General features: G+C 38.5%; 2 protein-coding genes across 6 annotated transcripts; one reads left to right on the plus strand and one right to left on the minus strand.

Moving 5' to 3' along the window:
* Positions 1 to 322: 322 nt before the first annotated feature.
* rmdn2 (regulator of microtubule dynamics 2) lies at positions 323 to 11,122 on the plus strand. 3 transcript variants are annotated; one of them, XM_077613629.1, is made up of 12 exons: positions 323 to 707; positions 1,336 to 1,375; positions 1,867 to 2,327; positions 4,388 to 4,568; positions 4,649 to 4,751; positions 5,433 to 5,493; positions 7,383 to 7,458; positions 8,205 to 8,282; positions 8,781 to 8,879; positions 9,476 to 9,529; positions 9,617 to 9,697; positions 9,981 to 11,122. In XM_077613629.1, the coding sequence occupies exons 3-12, from the start codon at positions 1,876 to 1,878 to the stop codon at positions 10,059 to 10,061; spliced, it is 1,266 nt and encodes a 421-aa protein (XP_077469755.1). In that variant the 5' UTR covers positions 323 to 707; positions 1,336 to 1,375; positions 1,867 to 1,875; the 3' UTR covers positions 10,062 to 11,122. The 3 variants fall into 3 exon arrangements, with proteins under 3 accessions (XP_077469755.1, XP_077469756.1, XP_077469753.1); XM_077613630.1 differs by lacking the exon at positions 1,336 to 1,375; XM_077613627.1 differs by lacking the exon at positions 323 to 707 and having other exon boundaries at positions 734 to 1,375.
* Positions 11,123 to 12,806: 1,684 nt separating this feature from the next.
* Positions 12,807 to 19,165, minus strand: cyp1b1 (cytochrome P450, family 1, subfamily B, polypeptide 1). 3 transcript variants are annotated; one of them, XM_077613551.1, is made up of 3 exons: positions 19,071 to 19,165; positions 16,036 to 17,036; positions 12,807 to 14,928 (listed from the first exon to the last, which is right to left on the minus strand). In XM_077613551.1, exons 2-3 carry the CDS (start codon positions 17,022 to 17,024, stop codon positions 14,367 to 14,369), a joined length of 1,551 nt encoding a protein of 516 aa, XP_077469677.1. In that variant the 5' UTR covers positions 17,025 to 17,036; positions 19,071 to 19,165; the 3' UTR covers positions 12,807 to 14,366. The 3 variants fall into 3 exon arrangements, with proteins under 3 accessions (XP_077469677.1, XP_077469679.1, XP_077469678.1); XM_077613553.1 differs by lacking the exon at positions 19,071 to 19,165 and adding an exon at positions 17,112 to 17,271; XM_077613552.1 differs by lacking the exon at positions 19,071 to 19,165 and having other exon boundaries at positions 16,036 to 17,098.
* Between the last annotated feature and the right edge of the window lie 868 nt (positions 19,166 to 20,033).

Here is a 20,033-nt window from a genome sequence, read left to right on the forward strand (position 1 = left end):
AGGTCAACCCTTCATTTATTGGATGGTGGAAGAGTGGTTAGCACATACTCCTCAAAGTTCTGAGATCGAGGGTCCAATCGTCAGTGCCGTTTTGCATGCACCAAAGAACTGTATTCCAGTGCAGTGTATGTTGCTCCTGAGTTGTGTTTTGAGATGTGTGTGCAATGGTGAAATTAGTGTTGACATTATCTACTTATCTGTTGTCTTGAACCAAGGGGAACAAGGACACAACTGGATACACCCCCACTTATCACCATATCAAGGCCTGAAAAATAAACTCGAAGAATTAACTGAAAGCAGAAAGCTTAATCTTTTCCATTCACCGCCAGGTTTCACGATTGCAGGAAGGTTTTTGTTCCGTGGTGGCAAAATGTTGGTTGTGGACAAAGGAAGAATAATTTGTTCAAAGTGCTTGAGAGAACTGCATGCTGGATTCAGTTCTTTGAGTCTGTACAGAATAGGACATACTCGGTGTAACACGTTGCTCAGTGAAGTTAAACATTCTTTTTATGAAAAAGCTTCTAAACAGGAAAATTAATATTCACCCAAATCCTCTGCTCTATTCAAGCTATTTATTATAATGCTTGAATAAACTTTGTTGAGGGCGGCACTGACTGCAAGTCCAAGGCTGATGTGATCATTTGATTTTGGTCAGCCCATATAGTCAGTGTCCTTTGAAAAGAAAGCAGGGGGAGGAATTTCCAGAGGTAAGTGACTATATCTACTGTAGAATAATGAAAAACATATTTTAAATAAAATGATAAAGATAAGATCAACATCTCTTAATGTGAAAGTTTAAAAATGGAGACTGAAGTGAGAAATGATCTTCATCACCACGCTTTGATGTAAATCTAATAATATAGTAATAATAATAACAGCAACAATAATAATAATAATAATAACAGCAACAATAATGATAATAATAATACCAATAATGATACTAATAATTATAATACCAATAATGATAATAATAACAATAATAACTTAAAATTTAGAGACAAAAAATTGGATGCAATCATTAAAAAAGGTAACAACAAAATTGCAATTACAATAATAATAAGTGCGCAGTTTTGGTGGAGCAGAACGAATATTCGCTGCCTTGAAACCGCACGGACGATTTTGTTTGATACACTTTAGACCTGAATATCAACCAACCGTCTCAAAACAGGCGATTCCTTGTGAATTTTCTTCTAATAGATCTACATAAACATCAAAATGTGTTTTGTATTTCAAATATGAGGAGGTGTACTGCAATATCGATTGTTTTGATTGTCTTGAGTGCCACACGATTATTTTTTTAACCAGGGCCAACATCTTTGTTTACGTCCTTGACAGGGAACGAAGCTAACAGCCACCCGATTGATTACAGTTGTAGGTAAATAACACACTGTTATTTATTGATTTAATTTTTTGTAACTTCAAAGCAGAAATGTTCTCGTTGACAGATCGGACTACTTTGTGTTGTCTAAAATGCTCCCACTTGTTTAGATTCAGCATTTCTTTTTAAAAACTGAGATGATTATGATGCAAGTGTGTGACATACGCTTTCTTTCATGATTCATATTGACATCACTGTATTTATGATGCGTTATTAAACGACTACATTAGAAGAAAAACTATTTCAACATGGCTTTTCGTCCTAATAAGAAATTGAGTATATGATAGATTTCTTTAGCAAACATTTTTGACAGCTGTTACAAATGTTGCGTTTTATTGCAGTTTATAACTAGCTCAATACCTGTCGAGGTATCAAAGACACATTGATTAACATGTGCATCACAAAAATCATCCCTGATACTAATTGATTTGAACAAGTCAATTGCCCTCCTTCACAATCAGTAACCCAAATGTATCCTTTATGTGCAGATTTTCAGCATGTCTCAAACGGACAGCAAAGTCCTGATTCTGGGAGCCTTGGCCGGAGTGGCTGGCATTGGCCTGGCTGTGGCGTGTTATCAGGGCTATAAGATGAGATGGAGAGCCTCATTGCCAGCGCACTACTTGCACACTAATAATGAACTTGCGACCGGCATCACGTTAATGGGTAGTCCCGGTCTATCTGGCGATCAGATGGCGGTAATGGACCGCCTCGAGGCCCTCCTTCAGTGTGTATCAGAGCTGAAGGACGAGATGAAGGCATTGAAAAATTCCCTACCCATCCGGCAAGGTCACGTTGCCGAAGAGCTAAGAGGGGCTGATAGACTGGAGGTACATCGGGTTGCTCCTCTCCACAGGAACACACCTGCACGAAGGAAAAGGGCTGGAAGCCACATTACTGGAGCTCGAGCAGGGGGTCGAAGTTCTGAAGAAGCGGAGAGTGAGGGAGGGTGAGTATTGTCTCATCTGAACATGATCATTATAGGGTTAGGGATTTTCAAGATGTGTTTTATAGATACTGATCTGATGTCAGAATTTTTCATCCAGAAAAAAATAATGTCACCTTTAAATGACAAATGATATTTTTAGTAGTAAAGTAAACCCTAGTGGTACCACCTCAACAAATTCTATGCTTACACAATGCACCATCATTATTAGTTTATAAAGAGAACTTGTTCCACTCAGCAGACATGTTTGGATAGTGGCTTTATTTACTATAGTCAAAAAGCTAGATGGTACTGAAAACACTCGTTTCGACTGGATCGGCTCCAATCTTGTGACAAAATTTGATACACCTAAAATAGCATTATCGGGCGCTGATAGCTCACTGAAGATTGCTTTGGTACATCACAACTCTTAAGTCTTTTGCAGTTGGGCAGAATGTTTTTCCTTGGGTGTTCCTTCAATAAGACCTGTGCTGCTTTGTCAAGGAACTAACATACAAGCAGTGCCAAGAAAACATCACAGCATGCCTGTAGGTGTCACTGAATCTTCAATCACTGTCGGACTGCTCCTTTCCACCTGTTAAACACTTCACACTAGGATTCGTTTGTCATCTTACGCACACGTAGACATTGAATATCCAGTTTAGTAGGTTGAGTTGATATACAGATACTGCCTTTGAGGTCATTGTTAGTGTTGGCAAACTTAGCAGTAAACAATATGTTTCCAATTTGCCTCCCGATGTTTCACCCTCCTTACTAGTCTGAGAGGGGCTGTGAAGGTGCTAGTGGGTGGATTTTTGCAGCATCAAATACTGAGGTTATTGAAAGCACATCATGCATACATTTTTTAATTAAAGAATTTGTCCTGCCATGTTTTTTTTGTGGTCCAAGGGGTGGGGAGAGTGGGAATGATAAAGGGATACAGTTCAAACCCTTGAGGGATTATACTGCTTTCCCACCAAGGGAGCCTATTGCACAATTTATCCATCCATTCTGTTCAGCTCAAATGGCGTTCATGTAACAAAATTGCAACATATGGTCTGATAGTATTGTCAAGTTATATTTCTTGCATATGTTACAATTGCGTCTGGGGAAGGGCAACTATTTTTCTGAATGTTAAAATAATACTAATATTACAAATAATAAAATAAAACATCAATCAGCATGTATGTGTGCCAAGCTTTCAGAGGCTTCATTTAAAAGTCTTGTAGAAACTTGTATTTTCAGAACAGTACCTGCTGCATTCATTAACGTCATACTGCCATAGCTCAAGGACATTACGACTTTTTTTCAAATGCATTCATGTGACTGGAGACTTGTTGATATAAGCATGAAAATATTGTTTTTTAACAAGTAACCCTGATCAACTTACAGTCTCTCTACAAAACAGGTTTTGTTTATCTAGTGCAACTTCCGTCATGGGAATCACTGTTGATATTAAAATATATGAAGGAATAGGTGGTTTTGTGAATAAGGTGAATGTCTTGCCCACAAATCCCTAGATTAATGTGTCCCACTTTTAAGACTGGGCTTGCTTTTTGCAACCGTGGGTGTCTCACACTATTGAGCATTGAAAGAAATATATTTTTTTTCACAAATTAAAACCAGTTCCTAAATGTTCCTCTATGTAGGCTGTTGAAAGAATACCCTGTTGAATTAGTCAATGGTTGTTAAGGATGGAAATTTCTTATTGGCCCTGTCAGCCATTACACACTGAATAAACTAGGTTGCATGCTCAAAGCCTTGCAGAAGAAAGCTTGGTAACCAAGGATTGTTTTTGTAAAGTGTAACCAAGGAGATTTGCTGAACTCTTTAGAGAGCTCTCCACGTCCTTTGGGTCTTCTGCACTTAGTAGCTCTTCTAATGAGCACCCATTTTGTTGATAAAAAAATGTCAAATTTCGAAATAACCTTTTGACAGCATTAAAGTACGCTTATTTTGAGGCTTACAGAGCACTAACTTCTTGTTTCCCCACATACAAAGTTCAATACAGGTCTTCTTAATGGGCTGTGATGACATTTGCAAAGATCTGTTTAGAATTGGTGGAATAATCACATATTTTACAGGTATATAACCGCACTGACTGACTCAGATGAAGAGGTACAAAGCGAAGATGAACAGTGGGAGGAAAGGCAAGAGACAACCGACAAGTTGACTTGTTTACTTGAGAGGATCGACTCTTTGCATCAGGGAACAGAAGCAGACAAAAGAGAGAGTCTACTCATATTAACAACGCAACGAGAGGAGGTTTGTTAACGTGCCTAGATGTGAACCTTTGGTCCATTTTTCCATATTTGTTTTGTTACTGAGCATTCGTATCTTTCTAGTTTGGACAGAACTCTGCATATCTTTGGCGACTAATTAGAGCACATTGTGATGTTCATGACATCAGCGGTACGCTTGAGGAAAAGAAGAATCATGCAGAAACTGGTAATCTTATACTGTCTCTCCTATGTACCCACTTAACATGATTTTTTTACAAATTAAATATGTGGTGCTTAATTCCATTTGCCCTGTAGTTAATATGATCTTACATCTGGCTATTATTGGTAATGCCCTTAAGTACTCGTATGCAGTGACGCAATTCCTGGAGGGTAAATACTTTGACACTGTTTTGGAAAGTTAGAAAAAAAAGAAACGAGAATTGCATCCACTGTGTAAACACTCAAAGCACAATCCAGACTTCACTACAAATCTTCTTATTGCCACTAAATGGAAAAAAGCGATTGCACTTCTACTTCACACTTCAACATTTCAGTAGCTTACCGATTTGGCATGAAACATTATTTAAAGCAGATCCAATTAGAACAGAAAGGTTTGTTTCAGGTCATGCTCTGTTGGAAAAATACACTAGACGATTCCCAATGGTGTGATCACACCCACTCTGAAACTACTTAAGAATTTAGATTTAAAAGCCTGAATTATAAAGAACAAAAAGTTAAATCCACTACATCTTAACTTATTAGATTGCAGCTCACAGTCCGTGTCAAAATTCCCATAGCGCTTGATGCACTTGGGGCTAATGGATGTCAGCGATAGTTTAGCATTGAAGCTTTGTCGTTGCACTGTCAAAATCTGTCAATGGTTGTAACTTGTTTATTTCTCTCTTAGGAAAGAAGGTTGGTGAGGATGCAGTGGCGCTGAACCCGACATGTGCGGAAAGTCACCAGTGGTATGTTAAATTGCAGTATATTCCTCCAGTGTTCTAATCTCTCTTCTCAAAACTGTTAAACCATGCACATAAAACATAACAAGAAAAACATTGTTATGCACATAACACATATTGTCCAATCATAACCTGTAAACTAGTGAACGTGAATGACTAAAGCACAGGGACTTTCCCATAATGTCATATTCAAGGATGTAAGACTCGTTGATTGGCACAACAGCCCAGAGCACTAACTCACTATCATGCATCTAGACAAATAACTATGCACGCACTTTTCACAGATACATTACGCGGTTACAAGAAGGAAGAAGAAACAATGGTTCTCTTATTTAGCACACTTACCACGTTTCCCACTGTTAAATTGTGCCTCAACCACATGCAGCGGTGTTTTTGTGAAACTGCATAAAATCTTCATTCTGTCGATTCCTTTTTTTATTTTGCCTTCCTACTTGCTTGTGAACTCACCTTGCTTTAAGATGTGTGGCAGAATGCGTCGGATGCTATCAGAAATCCCTTTTGCATTCCTTCATTCTATACCTAGTTTTCCATTAGTAGTATTCCACTTTGAATGTAGTGTATGAATGTTCTTTCATTTTTCCAGGTATTATTGCTCATAGTTTTGTTAAAAGGATAAACTTTTTATTCATATCTGACTGCATAACTTCATATTGGAAATCATAAACTGGCTCTGCTTTAGTCATTTATGTTTGTGAGCCTAATACGCATTAGGTTACTCATGTGCTACAACACTTAAGAAATATAACACAGTGTTTGTTTAGTTAATTAAAAGAAACAACTTTTCTAAACTTTATCTTTTAATCCTCCATCTACTTATGGAATTTGCAAGATCCTTAAACCGAGCAAAAACACAATCTAAGATCAGTGGTTACAAAGTCCTATGTAAAACAAAGGTAGGGACTGGGAACAGAACCAGGCAGTGTCACAAGGAGGTTTATGTCTGAGGTAAGTGTTTACAAAGCACAACTGCCATTAGAAAACTTATCACCATGTGTTGTCTGACCTGTCACAAGTTGGCAGCTGTTTAATAGAGCTGCCTTTCAGTTTCAGGATTTTAACTACTGTACTAAAGAGCTTTGTTTTTCCTGTGTAATGGAGAGTTTAAAAAAAATATATTATTCCTAAATTCTCTATGTACCTTTTCTTTTTAACAAATCAAAACATCACAGTGCCAATCGTACAAACACAAAACATCATCTGACCTAAGAAGATGAATCATACAAAGTCTCATTTGCTTCGTAATCTCAATGTTACATTATAAAGCAAGTCTTCTTCACCTGGATGCCGTCCAATAGTTTACTTTGAAGTGTCAATCAGTAATTGCACGTGGTTTTGGTCAAACCAGTTGTACACAACTGTTTTTTGTGTCCAATTGCTGTCTGCGATCTATAAATATCTGCAGCTCAATTGTTCCATCTACAAAGCAAATATTCATTCACACCAATGACACAATACCATTCATTTCATACGAGGCCCGTTGTTGGACTTATATCCAAACTGAAAAATCTCAAGATACACTTAAGGATTCCAGTACACGACTTCAAAATTATATTCTTTATTATATGTACATGATAGACAAAACCAATTTAGCAATGGATAACCTGAACATGTAAAACAAGCAATTGATCTGCACAATAGACATTTAGTATCACATCATTAAAGGGGAAAAACATGAAGCATCCTTTCTTTGTAATTTGAGTCAGTTGATAGAAGATTATTTCATTTTATTTACCCAGATAGAACCCGTTTGCAAAGAAGATAAATTAAAGCCTTTGGCCTAAACTGGAGTCTTTTTTTCCGTGATTTAAAAATCAATCAGTATTTTAAAAAAATAAAATTTAATTCAGTGCTAATTCTTAAAATGCTCCTTACAGGTATGCCATCATGTGTGGCATAATGGCTGAATATGATACAGTGCAGAACAAGATAAAAAATGGCTACATATTCAAGGTAAGTTGTTCTATTACTTAGAGTGAACATATTTTGCCGATTTAGTATAAGATCTTTAGCTTTGTTTAAATTCAGCTAAATTCAAATCCATGTATTCAATATGAAAAAAAAATCATCTCAGCATCCGTCAAATCATGTCTTCTGAATTTTCTATTATTCTTAATGTTGGTACTTGTACTACAATGGTGTACAAAATGGGAAAATACAGAAATTATTGAGTGCGTCATCTAAAATTGGGTTTCTCTTTGTGTAGGTTTAGGTTTGTATGATATTTTAAGTAGCGATGTTCGTGATCCGGTCGTATAGTTCGGCACAATCCATTCATTTTATGAATAATTTGATGTCGATAACTGTCCTTGGCAGTGAATAAATCAAGGGATACAAACAACAAAGTACTGTTTATACATCTTTTGCTGATACACTTGTATTTGTAATAAAGATGTATTTCTGTTCTCTGAGAGGAGCTTTCCCAAAACATAGTTTACGTACATAGGTGAGCAAAAGAAGTGAAATATGTTTTTGAAAAAAATGACAACGAGGGCGCATGGAAAAGCTGTTGGGAGGGTGCGTGAGAGGATGAAGCGTACGGCTGCTCGTCACGATCGCGTGTGTGAGAGATGTTTGTGAAATAGTTGTGGCTTGGTGAAGCAGGACAGATCAGGTCAGGACAGAAAGCAGTGGAAATAGCAGCCATGAATCAACAATAAAAATGTTCACCCTGCCTGTCTACTTTCCTTCTGCCTCAGGATCATCTGGATAAAGCCATTGAGCTGAAGCCTCAAGACCCCCTGTCCTACTACCTCCTAGGCCGCTGGTGCTACGCGGTGTGTGTGACACACATCATCTCTGATCTCTTGCCACATATTTGCGCCCGCGCCTCTGGCTTTGCTAACACACCCACTCTTTGCCCTTTATCAAAAGCACTGTTTGGGTTTCCTCGAAGTTTGTTTTCCCCTTGAGGATGTTCAAGAGAGGGCTCGTGTATGTACGCTGCCCATTGTTAGACTTAAATCAGATTGTAAACAAGAGCATATTTCCTGCTGAGCATTGTGTGGTACATTTATGTCCATGCTGCTTCCGATCATTTTCAGTCCTTCGGCCATCAGCATTTCATTTCGAGACTTAGCTGACTCGTTTAATTTTTTTCTAGACCAAATGGTAGACTCGCTATACAAACAAAATAAGGTATTTGGGAGATCACTGTCTTTGAAGTCAACAACACTCAACCCTTTATTTGGAGATTTTACCTCCAAAATGAGTATTGGTAATTTATTTTGTCAAGAAAGATGACTTTTGACTGAAGTCTGGTGTCCCTTTTGCAGGTAGCCCAGTTGTCTTGGCTTGAGAGGAAAGTTGCCGCGGCGTTATTTGGAGAACCTCCCAGCGCCACAGTTGAAGATGCGCTAAATAATTTTTTGAAGGTTCTGTTTTTTTCATTCATTTCAGACCACTCATTACACTCAATAACTTAATCTAAACAGTACATCACATGAGAGTACCATCAAGTGCAGCGCTCCCCTGCAGAATACTGATCACCCTGAAATACTTTAGTGTCCCCCGCTTTAGTTGCAACATGTACAACAACAACAATCCACAAAGAACTTCACACTCTAACCAAAAGAAAATCAACTTTAACTGATTAAACTAAAACATGTTCTCGTGTCCCATTTGACAAACGCTCATTTTCAAGTTCCTCCCTAATAACTCCTGTGCCAAGTTTTGAGAGGCCAAACCCTCAGTGTTTAGAAAGGTGTAATGTTCTTTCGTTTTGATTGTTTATATAGCTGAGACATGAATTTTGCTCCTGGCTAGTACTGTGCGTGCCTCTTCCTCGCGTCTTGTGTATCCTTACCCATCAATTTGATGCTCCCTGTTATAACACGTTGCCCATGACATGTAAGCTAAGTTGCCAAAAATGCATTTGTCCTGCTGTTTGAAGTTCACTCTGCAAAAGTCATAACCAATGAGGCCTACTACCTGTTTCTGTTGAAAGCTCACCTCAAGAAATCTTTTGTAGGTTGAAGACCTCCATCCAGGATATTCCAAACTCAACTATGTATTTCTTGCCAAGGTCTGTTACCTTCTTTAAACCATAGGTTTGGCTGAATATCAATAATCGCACAGGATGAACATCTCAAGTTTTCTTTCTTTGTGACAGTGTTACAGAGACATTGGGTACAGAAAGAAGGCGAGGGAGATTTGTGAAGTTGCTGGCTCAATACCATCTGTGACCAAAGAGGTAGAAGAACCGTCTCAACCCCTCCAAAAAATGTGTTCAATACTGAAGGGTCTGGGTGATAAACAGATTTTTCTACCAACCATTTATTTCATGGATCTCTAGTATTCCGGGAGGGGAAAAAACACTGATATTTTTCATCCTATTCCAATCCTTTAAAAATTATGTAAACAGGCCAGATTTTTGATAAGGCGATCGGATCGAGGCGCTTCCCAGTCTTGGTGTATGACTAGTAAAACTACTGTTCTTTTACTGCACTGCACTAACATCAAATATCTGTTAATAGGATGAAGAAGCACAGAAAGAGTTGGACCTTCTTTCTCCAGACCTTGGAGTGTTCAACCCTAAAGGTGATTCAGAGATGTAGCAAAGGGCGTGTGCTATTAATACTAAGTTTCAATGGCAATATGAGCCTTGTTATTGTAGTTGTTGCTACTATCTGTTCCGTCCTTTGTAAATAACAAAAGCGACTCAGACAATAATATTGTCCTAAACTTGCTGATAAATGGCTCTATTTTACTGTACCTTGCATAGGTATAACATGGTTGACTCTTGCTTCTGTTCAGAGTGGAGTCAAAAGAAACATTTATAATTGGCTTTCTCTCTTGGCACACTTTCAAATGTTGGAAAACTCTCATTCGCTGCCAACCCTCCCACTTTTAATGGAGTGGAACTTTATCACTGTCAATGGTAGCTAATAAGCTAAAGGATGATTTTGAACATTGCTACAACCCCAGTTGTGTGTACTTGTGCTACCACATTATCTGGTGTTTGTTTATGGTTTTTGCGCACTTGGATGGGGGAGATTAATTTATCTTGGTTGCGTATGTTTTGGACCACACAAAAATAACATTTGAAAGTTAGTTGATCTTAAATCTAAATTTAAATATAATTTCATTTTATCCGGGTGCATGTAATAATTTACAAATTGGTGTGAAGTATGTTTATATGATTTGTGCAGGTTATATGGAGCCATTTAGTTGCATGTTTTGGAATATTTTTATTCCTAAAGCACAAATGCTGGGGACTTTACAAAAATATCGAATGTAGTTTTTGGTGACTTATATTGCTAATTTATGACTGATGGGTGTTAAACGTATCCATTCCCTAATGCTTTAATTCCTTCACTCTAAGTTTAAATCTGATGCAAATCAGAGTTGTATTTATTTCATTATTTGTTGTTTTATGTATTTTTATCATTTTTAATTCTGATTTCGTAAAAGCAAAATATTCTCTTGTCACTTTACACATGGATGCTAATGTGGCTTAATTGGGATTTTACGCTATTGAACATCAAAGGAATTGTAATAATTGTGTTTATAAATTATGAAGATACCTTTTATCGAGGCTACACTGTAACCCCTAATTGACTTGTGTGTACTAAATGATTGATGAAAATTGAATCATTCAATAAATTTGTGAAATAGATGACAGTCTGGTAATTCTTTTATGTGATTTGTTTTTACTTTGCTATGACATGAACTAATTATTTGAGCAATATATTATAAAGCATACACTATTTTTGGCAAGAAAATGCTGACATATTTCCCAAATCTCATTGTATAAATATAGCTTGTAGTTGTAGTCATTTTTGCTCGTGCTTGGTTGCATGAGCGCACGTTACATTTGTCTCCTCAAGCTCAAATTCCTGAGATAGGATGAGAGAATTTGTGTAATTAATTGAAATCACCTCTACTATAATGTGCGCTTTGTTTAGAGTACCTTCTCACGCAACCTATAATTAGTTCTTCTCCGCCCTTCTAAACATTTGTGGATTTTAATGGCTGTTTGACTTTTTATTTCTCGAGTAGCCGGCACAGTTTCACTGACGACATGATTTGAGCAGGTTATTTAAAAACAACTGTGGAACTGCAAACATCCTTAGAGTGAAGACAGAAAATATTAAAACGACCATGAAATTGGATGGAGAAGAAGGAATAAGATTATCATGAGCCATTGATTAGATTCTTCCTTATCTTGTAAATGCAGTCTTAAGTACAAAGTTGTCTTAAAGTCTTACTCCTTTTTGTACAATATTTCATTTTCCCTCCACAGAATTAAGCAAGTCTGAGGGAAAACATATAAGGAAGGTCACTATATTGACTTTGCATATTCATGAGGCATCATTCTACTACCATCCGTGCCTCCCCTCTACTCTTTAGATTAACATCAATTACAATTTAAAGCCTTCCATTGTTGACATGATGTTTTACAACTTGTCTCCATCTTGAATGTGCAATGGTAACGCGGCGACCTTATCAGTAATCATCTACTGTGCTTTTATCACACGTTGTCTGGATGATCAAGTACAGGATGTTCTGGGACAGTGAGATAACGGCTGTGTGTGGAAAAGCATTTCCCAAACACTTCCTACCTGCCCTAAAGGAATAGCGGTATTGAAGGTTTGAATGGACAAATCTAAATGAACTGATTTGTGAACCACACAATTTTTTATATATATATTTGTGCTGTACTAAAATGTCAATCACTCCAGCAAGGCATGACTAAACATCCATTACAACAAAACAAACAGTTTAAGAGGTTAGTTGTTAGTCACTTGAAATCATTGAACGTTCATATTATGTGATACAAATTGTATATAATTTGATTTATTTTGTTTTATTGATATGACATTACTAGATTTAAATTTCCTCTCTAAGTTATTGTTAATGGAGCACTGTTTGCTGGTTCCATGGCAACTCATGAGTCAACTAGTTTCAGTAGACGTATATTGCTTGAAAGTTTGACAGTTTTGCTAGTGATGTAATTTTTGTGTGATATTTCTGGCAACCCTAATAATAACTTTGGTTTTTGTTTTGACATAACTGCATTTTTTTGTTGGTTTGATTCTCACCATGCGACCGGTTCTGTCATTTCTTCACAGTTTAAGACAACTGACATCTTCTAAATGTTATATTTATTTTTTTAAGTTATTTCCTCAAAGACAAACTTTGCCCATTTTTATAGGATTAGTAATGAGCTATAAATGTGTGTGTGTGGCATTTCAGCATTCATTTTGTCTCTGCTCACTCTGAAGGTATCGCTAAATAAATAAATACTGATGACAGATGAATAAAAGAACTGAAATACAAGACTCACAGACACATTATTTTGAGATTACAGGCACTTTAATAAATGATATGGGGTCACTACAGAAACACGCATAATATTGTAGTGTAAAGAAAATTGCAAAAATGTCAAGGATATGTGTGTGTGATAAGTGGTGTTTTTCTTGAACCACAAACAACTTTGTAGAAGCTTATACTTGTGTTTACTGAATGATCATGCTGTATCAAGTATTAACTTGTATTTTCATAATTAGCAATGCTAACTTGGGGAATTTGTGCTCTGGTAGCCCTTCTGCCTCCACAATTGATGCATTTGAACTCAAGACAAATGGTCAATATAATTAAACTTCTCAAAGTTAACTTTCACTTTTTGCCTTCATTAGATCAGCTTTTAGTGATTTTGTTTCCTTCCTAACCAGCTATGTGTACAAACAAGCAAGCTGTTAATTTGCATAATGGACTAATTAAAACGAATACTTTAGGTGTGAAATATGATAGATGACGTAGTGTGGTTTGTTATCAAATAGTTGTGTGGTTGTGAGAGTGTGCATCTTGAGGCTCTTCAATCTTAGTTTCTGTTTAGTAAGTTATAACAAAGTTTATATCACGTGCAAGCACTTGATGTTGTAATCCTCTTGACATCCCTCATGACAATGTTTTTGGCCACTCACGAGAGCTAAAAGCTGGACCCTGGCCGGTGGTGAAACACTGTAGTTGCAGATTTTGGTAGCCTTTTATCTGATGTTGAAGCAGCCTGTAGAGCAAACACTCTTCTCTTGTGTCCTTGGATGGTTTTGTGCATTGATTTCAGATACTTTCACAGGCTTAATGTGATCCCATCTAGACAGTCCCTTTTTTTGTAGTTATATAAGTACTCGGTAGAAATTTCTTGTTGTAATTATCAAGCGCACATTGAATGTCAAGCCTCCTTCAGTTACCTAAGACAGGCAGCCTACTGGTATATGAGGACTTTATGGACAAAATATGTACCACATTTCATTGCTGTCATATTTTATAGTCAGACAAGTCCACCTACAATCCACAACCGCCTAAACAACAAGCATAAAACATAGTGTCTTGAGATTAGCTTGAATAGCATTTACCAAAATAAAAATATCTCAAATGTATTTGCACAGGCTAAAGTTTATGACACTAATTGAAGAATACAAGTGAGCCTTGGGTACAGCTGACCGCCAACATCACAAAAATGTTCTAAATTGCTCAAACAACCCCGAAAATGCATGCACACGTAGCCCCACCCACCCCTTTGTTGAGCTTGCATGTTCTCCCCATGCCTGCGTGGGTGGCTTTTCTCCAGGTACTCTGGTTTTCTCCCACATCTCAAAAACATGCATGGTAGGCTTAAATTGTCGTTACGTGTGAGTGTGAGCATGTTGTTTGTCTCGTGCTCTGCGATTGGCTGAAAACCAATTTGGCGTATCCCTGCTTAACACTTGAGTTGTTCTGAAGCATTTATGTTACCATGCAGTCAAAATTCAAAGTTTGTACCAAACTTTAAACATTTTGATGGTGTTTTGGAGCCAGAGGAGCCATTCCTAGTGGGCGATGTTTGGTACCGCGAGCTTTTCAAACACTTCCGGTACTCATTCTGAAAGACGGGAGTGGGGGCCTTGGCTATCGCGCAGCGACACGGCTATTGAGAAAGTGTTTGGTTTTAGAGTCAGCCCATAGGTATAGCCTAAGTCAGGTGGCGCGTCCGGATCCGCTCGTATGTGGCACTGGTGAGCCAGAAGGGCTGTGAAGAGGAAGATATGCAACTTGGACAGCTCCTCTCCAATACAGCGCCGCCTCCCCAGAGAGAAGATGAGCACGGAGCGGCATAGGTCCTTGTTCAGATGACCACTGAGGTCCAGGAATCGTTGGGGATCAAACTTTTCAGGCTGTGACCAGATGGCGGGGTCGTGATTGCAGGACCACTGGTTTATAAAAACGACTGTGTTCTTTGGAATTGTGTAGCCGTTGATAGATGTGTCAGTGGTGGTGTAGTGAGGGATAGTAAGTGGCACGAAGCTGGTGAAGCGCATCACCTCGTAAATGAAGGCCATGACATAAGGAAGCTCAGCCTGATCTTCGATGGAAGGGAGGCGGCCACGGTCCACCACCTTGTCCACTTCATTTTGGAGACACGCTTGAATCTCCGGGTACCTTTTGATGAAAGAGTCAGACCGGCATGTTTATTCCAAAATTAATTGAAGCATTGTTCACAGTATAAATTCAAGAATACAAGTTAGTATATTCATTACATTAACTTTGTGGACGCTGTTTGGTGAAAGCCCTTTTGAATGGACTTACAACGGTAAAAGAAAATACTGCAAGGAAAACTAAGATAACTAAATGAGATCATGAGGTCATCTTAAACTACTATAGACAATCTCTTCTATACAGATGGACAAAGGTGAGAAGTACAGTAAACATTTGTAAAACAAATGTTCTACAGCACACAACAGGCTGAAGTTAGTGACGCACATGCTCCCTGTGGACTAATTTGAAACATACAGGAAGCATTTTTAACTCTGCAGCATTGCCCCCTACTGACTTACTCAGAATCTTCCTTAAATCCAAAATAATTATAGCCTTTGTACAAAAGCTTTAAAAAAAAAACAATCTCCAAGGATCACTAGATTTTGAGCCTCGTTTCAAGATGATTGGTTCATAATTGGAGGAGGTGTAGGGCATTGAAGATAGTGCCCACAAAAACAACTTTAGTAGCAACTTGACATGCCTTCAGCATGTAAAAACGCCTCGTTACACCAAAGATAATGCTGTGATTCTCAAAATGTGGTACCGCATGATTTACTTTTATGAGCACTTTGACACCTGTGCTCTAAAGGAATGAAAAGTAATACATAACTTCATTCGTTTTCCATTACGGTTATCCTTACAAGGTTCATAGGGGTCTGGAGCCTATCCCAGCCAAGTATGGGCAGTCGGCGGGGCACATCCTCAATTAGTTGCCAGCCAATCGTGGCGCACAATGTCAACCATGCATTTTTTGGGTACCTGGAGAAAAAACCCACCCATGCAGGCATAGGAAAAACATGCAAACTCCACACAGGAGGTCCACCATGCTGCAATTTATATATAAAATGATTGTTAATATTAAAATTTTCAACGACAAAAACTATAAAGCAATAAAGTTCTCGAGTGTTCGCTTTTGAATAGCTGTCCAATGTAGTCATCACTGTCCCTGAAATAGTTATAACTGACCATAGGCCTCCCACAAAGCTCCCTCACGCAAAAAAAATGTCTTACTTGACGAGGATGAGGACGATCCATTGCAGCATTGTGGACAGCGTGTCTTGACTTGCTCCAAATATATCTGCAACAGTAGAGGGCACGTAATCCTTGGTTGGTGAGTAGCCTGCCGTTTTATCATTAAAAGCTACAATCATGGCATCAGTCATGTCCCTGATGGTGCTCGAGTCAAAGGTTTTTCTGTGCGCCTCCACCTTCTCCAGAATGAAGGAAAAAAACTCCTTGTTGAGCAACTGGAAGTTGTTATACAAAGTTTTGACCGGGTTAGGGAAATATTGCAGCCACGGCATGACGTCCACGATGCTCCCCGCGCCCACAGTCTCCGTAAACTGCGCGTTCCTGCCCACCATTTGGCGGAACTCCTCGTCCTCGTACTGGTACCTCTTGCCGAAGCACACCGCGCTCATGATGTTGGCCGTGGACACCACCAGGTAATAAATGGGCACGAAGAACTTCTGATGCTCGGTCTTGGTTAAGAAAAGCTCCAGTAGCTCTTTAAACTCTCCCAGGAGGTGCCGCTCGAAAGTCTCCCTGGTCTCCTGGTTCCCGGTGGAGAACATCCTCACCGTGGATTGAGCCACCTTGCGATGCACTTTCCACCAGTCGGACCAGGTGACGAAGGCGAAGCCGTCCCCGTTAGAGACGTGCTGGAAGGAGTTGAAATCGGGTCTGCCGGCAAACGCCGAGCCCTGCTTGATCAACGCCTCCTTGATGGACGCCCCGTTCAGCACGACCACGTTCCTGCAGCCCAGTCGGATCTGGAAGACCTCGCCGTATTTGGCCACCATTTGCGCGAAATACAGGTGCGGCGCCTTGCCGAGTTGCGCTGCGTTGCCGATGATGGGCCAGGGGAAGGGGCCGGGGATGCGAGCGATCGAGCCCTGCCCGAACCAGCGACACACTTGGAAGAGAAGCAAAATTGTACCAAAGCTCACTAACAGGCTCGTCAAAGTCTCTGCGCCGCTCTTGTCCAAATTCAAAGCCATCGGGAAAGGATCCTGCGGGGAAGGATATTATGGTAAATAAAAAAAAAAGCAAGTCGATTCAAACGCAGCAAAAAAAGATAAACATACAAATAATATCAATAGAAGCTTAAAGTTGAGTGAATCACACTACGTGTGTGCAATATATATTCTCCATTCTCAGCCTGTTGCACTGGTTGCAAACTTTTGTTTGCGCTTGTCATAGAGTTGCATCCCCAAAGGTTGCACTCAGCGTCTTTGGAGCGCTTTGATAATGCGGAAAGTTTTTTTTTTCTTTCTTTCTTTTCTTTTCTTTTTTTTAGTTGTAGCCCAGCCTGCGAGCATCCCCTCCTCTGAACAGCACCGCCAACCCTCCTGCCTGCATGCTGCGATTGTGCGCAGGCAGCTACAACATTTTTTCAAGATGCATGAAATACAAATAAAAATATTTTTTTAGTTACCGTCAAAAGTTGATTTTGTTTGCACCAGGCCAAATCTTTAGTATCAAAGTTGTACTATCGTGTAGCTTGTCAAACGAAATCATTTTCTCCTTGGACCAAACCGACTTATTTATTTAATTTAACCTGCATGTTTACTTTGTGGTTTTAATTTGTCGAAGCGTGAACCACACTTAAACAGAACTAAGTATGTAATTATCCAGCAAACAATGTACTCGAAGCTCTCACTTGAACCGGCGTTTTGAACTACCATTTTAAAGCCTAATTCAGACTATTAGGCTGCATTTTGTCCGCTTGCCCTGCATTCCCTATTAATTGAGTAATCAAAATATTATTATCTTTGTCAAGGTAGGCTACATCACCAACATAATTAAGGCATTGTGACACCAACATGTTTTTTTTACATGCTCCTTACAAGATGGAGCAACAAAATATTTAACTCCGAGTCAGTGTGACGAGGCACAAACAAAATTGACCTGTTGCTGTGCTTTTTAAAAGAGCCACCAGGAGGAGGAGAATGCCACTTGTGAAGCACTACTTGCTAAATTACAACGAGGGCACGACACAGGCGGCCTTGGCTACTGCTGAGTCATTTATTTCTGCCATTTCTGTCTGCTCTGGTGTGGAATGCAGTCTCACGCCTGTACGTGACATAGAATTGCACCTTGAGCCTGTGGAGTTGATGGTGTGTGTCAATTTGAAGAGCCGCCGCTCCAGTGGGGCCTCCTGATCGCGTCTGCTGTGACCCAGTGGCATTTGGGGAGCAGTTTCAGCACCACGGACAGCAGCTCATATTACACAAATATCCGTTGAACCCCATAATTCATCCATCCATCCATTTTTCCATAGTGTGTGACCTCAGTGAAGGGCGGTTGTTTTGGGAACTGAAGCCAGTCCTAGCTTTCAGTTAGCAGCTACAACTGACTGGTCGCTATCAATTTGAAAGGTACCCACAATGACATTCCTACCATTCACTATGGACATTTTTTTTTGCAATAAATAGAGTATAATATGTTTTTATTTTTATGTGTCTGTGATTTTCTTGTATTTTTGAGATTGGACTTCCTCAGAATCGTCCACTTGCTAATCCTAATCAATATTACAGTATTCACCCTTTAAAGAGCACTTAACTATTTTTGGTATTTAAAAAATAATAATACCACAAAGCCCTGGCATGCAATTCAGGGACATTATATTTTGGGTAATGTAAGCCGCAATGTCAAAAGTTAGTATGTTAGTGTGGCCTACATGACCCAAAACTTGACATCCACGTTTAGGTGGATGCTATTTATAAATAATTATTTTCATTTCTTTATAAATAAATGCAATTGTAAAATATGAAAAGGTTGATCAAAACTAAATGAATCAAACTGAATAAAATAAAAACAGAAATACAATCTGGTTATGGTCCCCAATAACACTAGTTATTATTACACCCCAAAACACTTGTTTTTTCTTCACGTTTATAGAATGAAACTTATGTTAGGCATGTTTAGTGTTGTAGTTTATATAATCAAAGTATGCATATATATTAACAGTGCTCACTATTTTCCCCAAAATGCATGAAAATACCTTACAGTAAGATTTTAAAGTGAATGCAAAGTGATCTTACCGGGTTTCCAGTTTTTTCCCCTCAATGAGTGACTTACAAGTTGAGATGCTGGTGTGGTTGTGGATTTGATGTTGCAAGTTATTCCAAGAGGGTGGAGACAATCCAAACTGTGGACTGAAACCAGCCTCTTTTATACGAGGAGAACCATGCCACGTCATCCACGCCCTTATGATATTATAACATTTGTTTAAAAACTGATGCATATTCTGATATATTTGGATAACTGTATTACACATTGTTAATGTTCCTTTCAATGGCACTAAAAGATGAGCATTCACAACCAGTTCTCTCAGTTAAAATGAATTTTATGTTTATTGACGTCAATGGTATACAAATATGCTGAGAATGAAAAAGTGTTACATGGAGCCGTTTCCATACTGTATTTCTATTTTTATACCTTATAGCATTTCATTAATGACCTATTATAAGATTGTATCAATTTTTATATGTATTTACAATTATATAAAAACATAAACAATACAAAATGACTAATAATTTTAAAAATCACAAGACTATTAATAATTGCTAAGACTTATTAATTAATGACCAAAAATAGTCACTCTAAATGGTTAATTTGTGTAAACCTTTGGTAGCTGTCCACCATAATCCAATGTTGTTAGCAATGACAGCATTATCCTTATTCATACAGTAAATAATCAATTTAAAAACACGTCCATAAATTGATTAATTTCCCTCTATTTTTTTTATCAAATTGTCCTTCAGTAGATGGTACAAATAAAGCTTAAGGTTCAAATTTTCAACACACACACATGCATACAATATAGGCAGACAAACTCCATGCATTATTTCGATAAGTGTACTTCTGATCACATCGTCCTATTGAGTTTCTTTAAGTAGGTAGCTGCAGCTGTTATATTTCCTGTACTGTTTGAATAGTACTTTCTTTTTAGACTGTCAGTTTCATCTGCTTCCTGTCACTTTTGTCCGTCTGTACTTGAATCC

Source organism: Stigmatopora argus, chromosome 11, assembly GCF_051989625.1.
Source record: "Stigmatopora argus isolate UIUO_Sarg chromosome 11, RoL_Sarg_1.0, whole genome shotgun sequence".
NCBI lineage: Eukaryota > Metazoa > Chordata > Actinopteri > Syngnathiformes > Syngnathidae > Stigmatopora > Stigmatopora argus.